Genomic DNA, 13,082 nt, shown 5'->3' with positions numbered 1-13,082 from the left:
TGGACAGGAATTGAGTGTGACAGCAGCTTTTGCTTGTCCCCAAGGGACACCTCCTGCAGCCCTGAGCTTCTGTGGACCACAGCTGGAAAAGAACTGCTGATAAGTAGAACCCGGGAAACCGTCTGTAGGTACAGACAGAGAAACGACGTGGAATGCCCTGGATTTTACTGGGAACTCTTGTTTTCATTTAGATCCGGTGTATCCTTTTAATAATCCCGCCGGCTGCTATGCCAACGGCCAGATCCTCGCCCACGGAGACCGGTGGCGGGAAGACGACTGCACGTTCTGCCAGTGCATCAATGGGGAGCCCCACTGCGTGGCCACGGTCTGCGGGCAGAGCTGCATGAACCCCGTCAAGGTGCCCGGGGAGTGCTGCCCCGTGTGCGAAGGTAAATCCTGCCGGTTCTAATGAGTCCCTGGCGTATGTCTCGTGTTGGATGAGCTTCTGCCAGTGTGTTCTTGTTTGTTTTTTATTTCCTTGGGCATAACGTCTGCTTCCTGCTGTTACCGGCAGCAGATAAATTTATCATTTTGGAGAAGTATTGCACATTTACAGTGAGTGTCATGGGGTCTTTATTTTACCGCTGCAGATAGGCTAAGCTGAATAATTTACAAGCATGTATACATTTTCATGCAGTTCCCTTGAAGTCTAATTAATATCCGAAGGTTAGTGCAGTGAAATAAAATGGGAAACCAGCCCATGAGTCCAGCCTTGCATGTTCGACTTGTCATGCCTCCCGGGGCCCGGGAGTCCTGGGGCTAGAAAAGGCACCTGGAGCCATGGGGAGGGTTTCCCTGCCTGCTGCCCTGCCCCCGAGCATCCTTTCTATTTCAAATTTCATGAGACTGTGGCTTTGCCCTCGGGCTTTTACTGATGTCTTGGTTCTTACGTTCACTCCCTGTCATCCTGTTGGGAGGAGAGGAGCCTGAGGTATTCCGAACCCCAGTCTCCCTCCATTTCCCATGTCCTGGGAAGGTTCTTCACACACACTGTCCACCTCGGTTACTACAGAAAAGGGATGGAATTTTTACACTGACAGGCCCAATAGAGAGTATTTGTCGTTAAGAAGCACATTTGCATGGTAAAGTGAACTAAAGTGGGTCAAAAATTAATCTGTGTTGAAGATGGATCCTTCTAGCATTTTTAAAAGTAGCTATTAAGGAAATGACAGCTCTTTTCAGAAATTCATTCAGTAGACTAAGTCCTCTGTCAAGAAGTCTTTTGCTTCCACCTAAATTTTCATAAACGCAGACGTCAGAGTCTGCCTGACTTGCTTCATTAACCTCTGAGGGGTTAGCATTTTGGAAGAGCTTAAAAATTGTATAAAAATGGAAATTGGAGGACTCCAGTTCTATCAACATCACCAATTCCCTCCCTGTTCCTCCACTCGGAGCACAGCTGCCACACTTCCGGGCTCGGTCGCTTCCAGAGGACCGGCTGAGTGGCAGTCACCCACTCCCTCACGTGTACGCTCCTCCCAGCCCCTGAAGGCAGCGTGTCCGTCCTGGAAAAGGAGTGGACAGAAATATGTGTGTCTGGTGGACACTTGGCTTTACAAGCCTGCCTTGTCACAACAGATAACAGCGGGACCATCTGTTCTTAGGGACAGTCTGTTGTCAACTTGAAACATTTAAGTGTATACATGTGCGTGATAACGTAAGAACAATCAAAAGCAGAAACATGGCATCCGCTAAGCAACTAACTCTTTAACTTCACAAATCTTGAATCATACATGGAAAGCAAAACTGAGAAAACTTATTAAGAAAACAGGGCCTTTCTGAAAGTGGATGGAGGGCAGGCAACTCTTTTGTGCTCGTCATCATCGTTAGCCTATTTATCGTGGTGAGTAGAGGAGAGTAGAAATAAATGTATGTGAAACTAACTGATTGGTTCTCACGCCTGTAGCTTGCATAGCGAGGGAATGCTAGTTTGATCACTCGAGCTCGGTGTCTGCAACATATGCATGGAATTGTAATCTACTTGTCCCCTGATAAAAGAATGACAGCTTTGGTTAGCCGTTAACTCCATAAAACTTAGGAAGAACCTCCCATAATCCTCGTACACCACGGACACAAAGATGAGTACGGACAACTCCTAGTTAGCTTCTCAGAAAACGTTCAGGCTGTTTGAATTTAAACCTGGAGACAAAGGCTGCCCACGTTCAGATTGTGTGGGGCGAGTGCTTTGTTTGTGAACCTGGTTCCAGGGAATCCTCCCAGCAGCACGGTGCTGAAGGCCTGCTCGTGAGTCCCTGTTAGGGAGAAATGAGCGTTCAGGGAGGTGTAGGTCATTTCCTCCAAGGCCGCTTGCCATTATGTGGCCGAGCTGTCGGATTCAGCTACATGGTTGTCTGCTGACCCTGCTCCCAAATGTCAGCTCAGTTTACTCCGGCCCCAGTGTCTAGTCCCCTCGCTAATCGCTCGTCATCTCTGGTTTGGGCCCTGTGTTGGGAGAGAGAGGAGTGTGGCCACGGGAAGGAAATCATTTGTAGGTCCCCCAGGTGTTTACGATGTGATCGTCCACCTGTCCTCTCCTGCCACCTGGGGAAGGGGGCCTTCGGGACACATCCTGGATCTGCTTCTCAGGCCTCAGGTCGTGAGGTTCTTCTGGTTCCTGCTCTTTTCTGCCCCCTTCATGCTCTGCATGAAACCTTTTAAGAGACTCCTCCGTCTCGTTCTCAGGGAACTAATTTATCTTGCGTTTCTTGTTTTTTGTTTTTGACTGAGTTAAGTAATGAGTCTTATGTAAGATGGTATTTGCTCTCCAGTAACCTCTCATTTTAAGATGTAGTAGGAAGACAAATTCTTCTGGTGTGGGGTGGAAAAACAGTGCGCAGCTTAAGATCATGACACTAACTACGAGGTAATTTATTATTAGTAATAAGGAGGAACTTACAAAATAGTGCCAGGTGAATGAATTCTATTACTTTGTTTGTGGGACCTAAAAATGTCTGTAGAACCAGTTGAAGATATTTTTCTCAGTGGCATATTTAAATAGGATTTCAAGTGATTTCAGAATGGCAAACAGATGAGATGAAATAAAAGCAAGGTTAATGTGTAATGAACAGTCAGTCAGCATTATTTAGAGAAAAACAGAAACACTGGTGTTCATGCAGCTTATCCACACAATAAATTCCTCTGAGCACAATTGCATAACGAATTTTGGCCCTCACCCGGTTAGCTACAATCCCAAGGTGCGTAGTCAGAGCCTGAAGTGATATGAAAGGACCCCACACCAGGACTGTGGTTTTAGATTTTTTTCCTAAATAAATTGCTGCATTCCCAAATATGGTGTGTTAGGACCCACAGGGAGGGAGGACCTTGTTGTGGCTGTTGTTGTTAAAGATACATACCTTCCAAGTGACAGCATAACGGGCTGGGTAGAGCCCTGGGGACGTGAGCCTGGGGGCCCTAAAAGGCTAGGCTGCTACCTGACAGCTAACTCATTCACAAGTACCTAAGTGCTTTTTAAATTGGCACTTGAGTCCTCTCCTGATTAAGTCTGACCATGTTATTGTCAACACCCAATTCAGGTATCCAGATAAGCCACCCCTGTCTGTAAGTCTGTCACTGATTGTGTCCTTGACTTGCTCTGCCGCCTTTTCTCTACTCCTCCTCTTGTTTGTCAGTCACATTATTTTTATTTGCTGGCTCTTGGAAAGAGCTAGGATGGGCATGCATGAATAGCAGGCGAGGTTTGCCACTGACGTGTACGTATGGAAGCTACGTCCTTAATCCACCTCACAACTAAAAACAAAAAAGGGAAGGCAGCACAGTTAGGTCTCCCTCAGCATCCAGCACCGTTGGCATCGTCTTATTTGCAGCCCTTAAGGACGGTAGCTAACGTTTCTTGCGCACTAACTGCGAGCCAGGCCTAGGTGCTGGAAGAGCATCATTGGGTCCTTACAACTTCCCTCTTTCGCAGATACTGTAGCCCAAATTCACATCTCAGGCTCCAAAGTACAGAGGTCATGGAACTTCCCCAAGGTCATGTAGCTGGAGAGTGGCAGGCAGTGTGTCCTCAGAGCCCAGCCTCTGGACCCTGCAGGCCCACTGCCTGAGACAAACAGGGCATGGCATCCCCCTTTAAGCCAATAGAGTGGAAGAGTGAGCTAGGAATTTACCATATTATTTTGAATCCCTAAAACAGCACCTGGCATGTCAATAGGTGCTCAAAATTGCCAAGAAATGATGCGTGAGCGAGCTGGGGAGGACTGGAGAGGCAGTCACCACCGGACTCCTCTCCGAGCCAGGCAGCAGGCCCTGATGTGGGGCTTCATACTCGGAGCCTCAAGTGCTGATGGCCTTTTGGACCTTGAAGAAAGAATAACGATCGGATATTTATATTTGAAGAAACGCATTGAGGCCAGAATGCAGTGTTACATGAAGTGTGTAGCACACCGTGGGTCCCCCTGTCCAGAGGCCAGTTGGACCAATTAGCGTCAGACTGACGGCTCCCCCTCCTGAGAGCCCTGAGCTTTCATCCGCTTCCAGGGGCTGCTGGGGGCCTCCCAGGATGGTTTGTGAAGTGTGGTTTATTCCCTCCCCGTTCGGCCCCTGAAGTGCGGAGTCACAGAGTGTAAGTGGGCTCCCCCAGGCCCTCCAAGGCCAATGCTCACTGTCACGTTTAATATACTGCTTTTCAATAAGACACGCCTTGTGAGTGTGTAGGTGCCACAGCTACTATTGTTATTCCAGCTACTTCTACAGGCAGGATTTTTTTTTTTTAAGATTTTTAAAAATAATGTTTTTGTTGAGTTTTTTAGAACGGAAGGGAGAGGGAAACATCGATGGGCTGCCTCCTGCACACCCCCTACTGGGGATCGAGCATGCAGTCCGGGCATGTGCCCTGACTGGGAATTGAACCCTCGACCTTTTGGTGCATGGGGATTTTTATTTTAATATCACAGTTAGCTAATTGCTAATTTCCCCCCCAATAAGATCAGGCATAAATGCTACCTAAGCTGATTCATAATGTCAGAGGGACCCTAGGGACAGAGTACCGTTTTCTGTTAAAAAATTTGTTTTATAAAGATAAGGTCTTGGGGAGGGAATTTTTGGTCGCAAGTTGTATGTGACGTGCCCATGATGACTCAACAAGAAAAATGCAGGCGATGGGGACAGGGGTGAGGCCAGCTTGGCTGCGCCACCTGATGCGGGAGAGAAGAATTCCATCATCACTTTGAAGTCTTGACGTCAGGCTTGGTGTGCTCTCACCTGAAGCTGTGACTGGATCCACCCAGGGGGCCACTGTGGTCTGCGTGGTCTTCAGGCCTAGTATGTGCAGGCTCCTGCTGGGAGCAGGTGATGGTGTTTATGACCTTGGGGATTTCAGAGCCAATACCAAGAGCATCACTTGTCAAGAACTTAGAACAACATAGGTGATATTTTACAGGGTAACATTTAATGTTACGATTTGGTTGCCAGTAAATCAACTCTGTACTCGTGGTTGGTGAATGGGTAGTTGCCTTTCTACTATTTCTGTTTCTCTGAAACAAGCAAAATCCATTTCCCATTTCAGACAGGAAATCAAAGAATTATTCATAGATTGTCAAAGCTGGGTGATGGGTATACGAGTGTCCCATCATTTTATTCTATATACTTCAGTATTATTTTTTAATTTTTCTATAATGAAAACTTAAAGTGAGTGTTTTCGCAGAGCTGTTATCTGAAACTGAGCTGAACTAACTCTTGAAGTGGAGGACTAAGACGTTTCCTGTGCGTGGATTATTTCTAATTCTCTGGATTTAGGATGAAATGGGATTGAGCCAGACAGTCAGCTCTCTTTCTTCCTGCCCCCTCCCTTGTTGGATCCCTTACCTGGGGAGTCCTGGTCCTTCTCAGGAAGGTGTTGAAGAGAGGGTATTAGGCCTCTCTTGACAACCCTGTAGATTTAGTAGCCACTTCAGTGTCAGCTCACCCAATAGACTGCATGCTGTGTTCTGAGCTCTAACAGGCTGGAAGTCTGTGAGCTGTCAAATATTCCCTCCTCCTCCTCCTCCTCCTCCTCCTCCATCCTCATTTTATAGGAGCCCTCTATCCTTTCCTGTAAATGTTGATGATAGAGTTTGAATCAAGCCGCCCTCCAAATGAGATTTCTACCGGGCTGCCAGAAAAGTCTGTACCAGGCACATATCTGGGTGGGAATTCCTTCAAAGAAGAAAACATATTTTCAGCCCAGAAGACTTCCTCACTGAGCAGTATCTCAAATGATTAAGCTACTGCTTCTGTGGCGAGGAGTCCAGCATAGTTGGGCTGACCCCAGAGGCAGCAAAGTCAGAGATGCTACAGGGTCACATGATAGTAACATTCTGATACATACCGGGGACCAAAACTCAGTTTATGGGTGGTATTGCTTCAGTCCCGTAGACTGTGCTGTCCTGAGTGGGCAAAAGTAATAAAATACCCGTCATATCTCAAACTCTCTTAGGCATGTTGGTTCACCCTTTAACTCTACGTATCCTGGAAACTAGCTCCATAAATGGCAGTTAAAATATAGTAGCACAGTCTGGTTTATTTTTGTTGTTTTTTTGCTTGTCCGAATAAGGTCATATTGAGAGTAACAAATGCAAAGCCAATGAGCATGTGTCACCCCAGGGCTTGAACCTAAGCATCAGAAATTGGTCCTGGATGAGTTTCATAGCGCTTGGATTTTACCTGGTAATTTAAAATGCCTGTAGGTATTTCAAATAACGTCAGCACGTCATTGTTCAGAGCTGATTCTGCAACACACGGCTCGCCAGCCCTCTGCTCTGATGTGCGGCCGCCACAGCCGCCCTGTGTTTCCTGTGGAAGTGGCCTGTGAGGGCGCAGGTTCCTCTTTATTGCCCCTGCTCTGCGTTTCCCACACCTAAAAGGGCATTATTGCTGGGAGTCTCATAATTCTCCTACTAAGATAATAATTGAAGCTAATAGCTCAGACCCGGGCCTGCTAATTTTCATCTAATCAACAGAGGCAGGAAAACAGTCTGGAATGCTAACTATGTGAATGAAAAATATTTAGTCATTCTTGAAATGATAGGAATGTTTTTCCAACAAACTTAAATAAACACGGTCTCCACTGAGCCTGTGTTAAACTTTTCTGGATAAGAGACAACTCTTAGGCAACCACACAGAAGTTAATGAAGGTCATTAAGAGACATGCCCTTCGGAACAGGCCTGCCGACTTCAGAAAGAAAGATCCTTTCTGGTACAGCCATGGGCCACAAGTAGCAGAATTGGTTTCCTGGTAGTTTTTGTCAGCCTTGTAGAATTTATCATGTTAACTAGTAATCACATTTTCTAGTTTTCAAGAGATGTTCTGCTTTACCTAAGCATGGCTATCTGAGACCATCTTATGTTAAAATTCTCTTATCTCCTTCGACTGTTTGCCTCTGTGCTAAGGAATGGATTGGTCTCAACACACCTGTATTTAAAGCACCTGTGACAGCACTTTCCATATAAACCTTGTGTGTTTCTACGATACAAGGTCCCACTACACAGTAAGGAAATGATTTTGAAACATGATATAATTTCTAAACATATCACAGTTTGCATATTCAAGTGAAGTGGCCTTCCATTCCAGTAGTTATATGGGAAAACTAGTTATTGCAGAAATGCAGTCATTCAGAATGGTTTGGGTACCTCTGTGTTAGCTGATGTGAGAGCTTGCAGTACATCCTTTTGAATAGTTTTAGCTTTGTAAACTCCGGACTGTAAAGGTTTGTCAGACTCTAGGGCAGTGATGGCGAACCTATGACACGCGTGTCAGAGGTGACACGCGAACTCATTTTTTTGGTTAATTTTTCTTTGTTAAATGGCATTTAAATATATAAAATAAATATCAAAAATATAAATCTTTGTTTTACTATGGTTGCAAATATCAAAAAATTTCTATATGTGACACGGCACCAGAGTTAAGTTAGGGTTGTCAAAATGCTGACACGCCGAGCTCAAAAGGTTCGCCATCACTGCTCTAGGAAATAGTCATTCTCAGCTTTGTCTGGTGACAAAGGTGAGTGATCTGGCTGGGTTAAAATGTTCAGAGGAAGCAAACGGTAATAGTAAAATAAAGGCATTTGGTCTTCTGTGGTATGGTAATGTGCTCTGAGAGCAACTCTTACTAGTAAGTGAGTGCTTTTAGCAGTAACACGTCTTTATAAGTATAACTTGTGATGTGTTTATTTCTTAAAAAAATCAATTCACTGCCCACATAGTGTGTAGATGACTTCTAGGGGCTAGAGGAATGTATTTAAATGGCCACATATTATATTACAACATTTTTGTGAAATTGCAGGTGCTCCTTTCAATTGTATTTTCAAAGAAGACTAAAATAATTTCCCTATGGAAATAACTCTTTTTAGAAATAAAAAAGAGGTGATGATTCCTGTATAATTGATTTCTAATATTCAGTTATCTAACTCCATTTCTGAGTATACCATTTTAAACTGTTCCTTATATAGCCTTAAGTATATCTTACAAGAACAAAGTGATTTCCCGCTGTTTGATACATGAGGGTTAGCATTAGAGATAGCGAACTTGTTTTTAAAGGCCCTCTTAGAAGTATTTTTTGCGCTGTGTCTGATTGTGGAAGATAAAATGTCACACGGGTGTATAAAATGTCTGCACCACATTATTGTAATATAAGAGCACAGACGAGAGGAATGAAAGTGTTTAGTAAAGAGTGTCCCTTGCCCATTTGTGGGCCCCCCTCACAGGTGGCTGCGAGGTGGCAGGGAGCCGATCAAACCCACATGTCCGCCTTCCCATTTGAGATTCCCAAATGCTCACTGCGTGCAGACTGGGAAATTCGTTACCAGGAGACTCAGCCGGGCCATCTTTTTCCCGTGGTCATACCATCGTTTGTCCTAAATTGGGTACGGGATGAGTGACAGTGAACATTTAGCGCTTCTCTGAAATTTGTCGGAACCACAAAGGGATGGCGACGCATTCCATTTTACACAGTTTCAAGCTTGACTTGAATGAACTGTTAGACCTAATTTTTACTGACTATGTCTATGAGGTATACTTAGTTATGCGTCAGGTGAATTTTACTCTCCCATCTGAGAGAGTAGCTTGATGAGTCACAGATGTTTGAAACAGAGCCCAATTCCCGTGTCCCGGCCATTGGAGACCACAGAATTTAATGGTAGTCACCCATTAAAAATAAGATTCAGGTCAAGGCTCCAGCTCTGATCTTGCGGCACCATCCTGAATCAGGACGAAGAATCCCCAAGAAAATTCTCAGGCCAACGAGCGCTGGCCCTTGGGGACCCTCGGGGTCATGGAGTGCTCGGGTGTGATTTTCACGTTGACTGCTGGAGCAGACTGACAGTCGAGTCTGTGAAGCCATCTGCCCAACCAGGCAGGCCCTCCCAACCTGCTCCCTGTATGCGGACCACCTCCCTGGCTGCAGCATACTCTTCCCTACTTAACATTTACCTTGGTCTTCATTTCCTCCCTTTAAAAATGTATACACACGTCTACAACCTGATGCTGACTTGGATCTGCTTTGTAATCAGGCAGGGTATATGTGATGCCTGTGTATGTATTCGGGGCCTACCCATTGCTTATGCCTGTTCCTCGCCCTGAGGTCATGCCACCCTCGAGGTTGGGCATCAGTCGGAAGATAAGCGATGGTGTTCTTGTCTCACCTTAATGGAAAGCCATGGCCCTGCGTATCAGCTCACTTTTTCAAACAATTCTGGGAGTCTCTATTTTAATAGTGACGCTAAAAAAAACAATGTTCAAAGACAATAAGCTGTCAGTTTGGGATGGCCTCAGGCCGTGGATTCTCTGAAGGATCAGCAAGTGCAGTTCTTTTCAAGCCCGTGACTCTGTCATGCTTTCTGGGAACCAAGTGTTTAAAAGGTTCCGAGGAGATGTGAGGCCAGATGAGTTCAGTAGGGGCGCTCCACGGTCCTGTGACATTATTCTCGGAGTGCAACACTCCCAAATATTGTTGTTAAAGTCCTGGGTGAGCCGTCTCTTCTTGTTGACACAAGCTTTAGGTCCCTGAGGTGCTGAGACTACGATTTGCTGATCAAAGGCAGCTTTTGGAGATGGGTCTTCCGGCTCCTCTTTCAAGTTGAGATGGCACAACTACTAAAAGCCACCAACATAGTGTAATCGACACTGTGATGAGTTTGCCCTCAGCCCCAAAGACCCAGCCAGCCAGGCCCCTGTCATGAGAGAGGAAGAACGGGGCCAGCCAGGCACACAGAACCATTGTTCCTGCTCACATTGGATAAGCTGATTATGAAGAGGTTTCTGTTCTCTTCGAGACACCATGGACACAGTCAAAAAGCGAGACAATGGCCGCAGACCGCTACTCAGCAGATGTGAACAGCGCCAGTGGCTGGCCACTAACGCGCTCCCAGCTCACCAGACCATGTGGACCCACCCACATCCCAGAAGCTTTTCATGTTATCAGTAGAGATAGAAAATGATGCTTCAGTTACAAAGGACAGGGTCCAGAACGCCAATCCAGTTGTCATAGCTTTATCAGCTGAACACTTGAGGCCTGCAAACGGGCATGTAAGTCACTTAACTCAGCCATCGTCTGAGACCAGTTCTAGCTCTGAGCAAGCAGGATCGTCGTTAGAACAATAACTGTAGCAGCCAGCAGTATTCCTGTAGCCCTTAGGGTATACAGACTGGTCCCCTCTTTGTGATCATCGTTGAGGTAGGGGAAATGGGTTTTCCCATTTTATAGATGCCCAGAGAGGTTGAGCATCAGATGTAAGATAAGCAGAGAACAGGGACTCAAGCTAAATCTTCTGACTTCCCACCCCCCAGTCCATCTCTGTAGACCACCATCGTGAGAGGGTGGGGAATGGCGGGGGGGGGGGGGGGGATAAGGCCGTGAATATGAGAGCACCTGATCATCATGGCTCGGATGCGAAACCCATGCTTGCTCCTGGCTCCATTCTCATTGCTGAGACCCAGGTCCTGTGAGTCGGAACTTTTATGGCCTCGCCTTTGATCCAGGCTCTTTTCCTGACCTCTGGCTGGAATGTTGACCTTGCGGTTTGACCTCTGGGAAAGCCTGCTTCCCCTTGTCTGGTCCTGCTTGCCCCACGTAGGGTGCGCCCCACCCAGCCAGCTCTGCCTCATGCTCGCCTCCTGCCCAGCCCCATGCACATCTGAGCCCTGGGCCCTGACCAGTGGCACTCACATCCCTACGGAGTAAATGAATGGGCTGCTCAGCCCCGCAGTGTGCCAGGCACTGAGCCACCGTCACCAGCACTGTGCGTTCTGGTCCCAGCTCTCCCCTCCTCTCTTCTCCCTCGTGCCAGTCTCTGCCTCATCGTGACGTGCTCATCCTGCATCCCGTGCGAGATGAGCTGCTGAATTGAGTGCGTGCCCAGCTGTTTTCAGGACCGTTGTAATGATGCTGTTCTTACTTGGCACCATAAAGGAATGAGGTAGTCACAGAAGTGAATTCTCCAGGTAATTAAGCTTTCAGAGGGTCAGACTTGGTGGTAAGCATGTTGAAGGGAGACCTGCGATGCTTTGTGTACTCCGTGCCTTGCGCAATCAGAGATACAGGTCATCACTTCACCCACGTCAGGCATCTGGGTGTCAGTTTGGCCTGCTTGGACCTGGGGGTTCTCACTCAGTTTCCGTGCTTCACCACAGCCTGCTGGTCTCGCGTGCTGCGTCGGTGGGTCTCATTTACTGAGAACCTGTGGTGTGCAAGGGACTGCTGCAGTGAGGAGGGTCCTAAGGAACGTACTGTCCAGGCCTCCAAGTTGGGAAATTAGAGACTCAGCCTGTCAGGGACAGTATTGAATGGGGACCCTTCTTCATAAAAAAAAAAAAAAAGTGTCCTAACTTTAAAATGCACAGGTGTCTTTTTCCCCTGTCTTTGTTCATTAAATATTACTAGGGGCCAAGTTCTGTACTAGGTGCTGACGTCATAAACAGTGAATAAACCATGGTCCCTAATGGGAGGACCCTTCCTCCCTGGTCCTCAGCTATTTCTCAGAGTGTTGGGTTCCTGGAATCACATTCTGACCATCTGACACCCCCACACTGAATATAGTTGTTAAAATACACATACATAGGCTTACAAATACGGCATGTGTTTTCCCAGTTAAAGGTTACCAGAATATATTCTCTATGAAAATGAACAGGAAATATATAGGAATAAAGTATAAGACAAATTGAAAAGGTACAGATTATTCTTGGAACTCGGTTATTTTCTGAGCTTCTTCTCAAGCTGAATTCCTGGAAAATGATATCCCACTCGATAGAAAAAGTTTGTTTTTTATTTGCCTTTCGTGGCCGTTTAATAATAATCTCGGAATCATACTACCGTCTCTTCCTATTAAGTATGAGATTGGTAAAGGAAGAAAAATATCTCCAACTGCCAAGAGTCCTTGGAGAAAGCACACAAAGTTAATAAATAGGTCTAAAGTAAATATGTGATTTCTCCTCTATCTGACCATAAAATAATACAGATCTTGGGAACATTTTCACACCATTCATTTTAAAATAAAGAAACTGCTCAGAGATAAGTACTTCAGAAATTACAAGGGTGTAGGTGTTGTTATGAGAAATATATACAAAGGGAAAAAGGATAACTAAATGTGTAATGCCTGAAAGAATTTGGAGACTCCAACTGTAGGAGATATTTTTCCATGACTTAATGAGACTTTCTTAAATACACATTCATACACCATGGAAATTCCCATTTCCAGATTAGGGAATTTTTATATCTTCACTTTTTTTCCTTTCTTATTGTCTACATTAATAGAGATTTTCCTCCAGCTTCATTTGGGAAAATTTTCTCTTTACAGTATTTCTCTTCCCAGGCTGCAATTAGTTGATATTTCCCGTGATTTATTCCAATGGTTTTCTGACTAGTTACGGTCACATTTGAATAGCAACTGTGGTAACAGAATGACATATGAAGACAGTAAAAAAGATAAGCTATCTCCTTTGGTTCTGTCTTGGCCAACTTAATCTCCAGTTTTATGGCCCTTGGACAGACCACCAGTAACTGGTGGGCTGTAGGAGGCCTGATATATTCAGCCACGTAAAGTGGTGAAGCTTCAGAATTGTCCCGCTCATCAGATATTCGTCTGGCTTAACCAAGT

The 13,082-nt window shown here is 45.7% G+C and overlaps 1 protein-coding gene across 1 annotated transcript in view; it reads left to right on the top strand.

The window, feature by feature from the left end:
* CRIM1 (cysteine rich transmembrane BMP regulator 1) overlaps positions 1-13,082 on the top strand; it is a gene marked incomplete at its 5' end in the record, with an annotated part of 135,599 nt that overhangs the window by 74,831 nt on the left and 47,686 nt on the right. Inside the window, one exon of the mRNA XM_023746239.1 lies at positions 192-389. Coding sequence (XP_023602007.1) covers positions 192-389 — 198 coding nt within the window. The remainder of the gene's footprint in view (positions 1-191; positions 390-13,082) is intronic.

The sequence above is a fragment of the Myotis lucifugus genome, unplaced genomic scaffold (genome assembly GCF_000147115.1).
Source record: "Myotis lucifugus unplaced genomic scaffold, Myoluc2.0 scaffold_6, whole genome shotgun sequence".
NCBI lineage: Eukaryota > Metazoa > Chordata > Mammalia > Chiroptera > Vespertilionidae > Myotis > Myotis lucifugus.
This window is presented reverse-complemented; position numbering and strand designations above follow the sequence as displayed.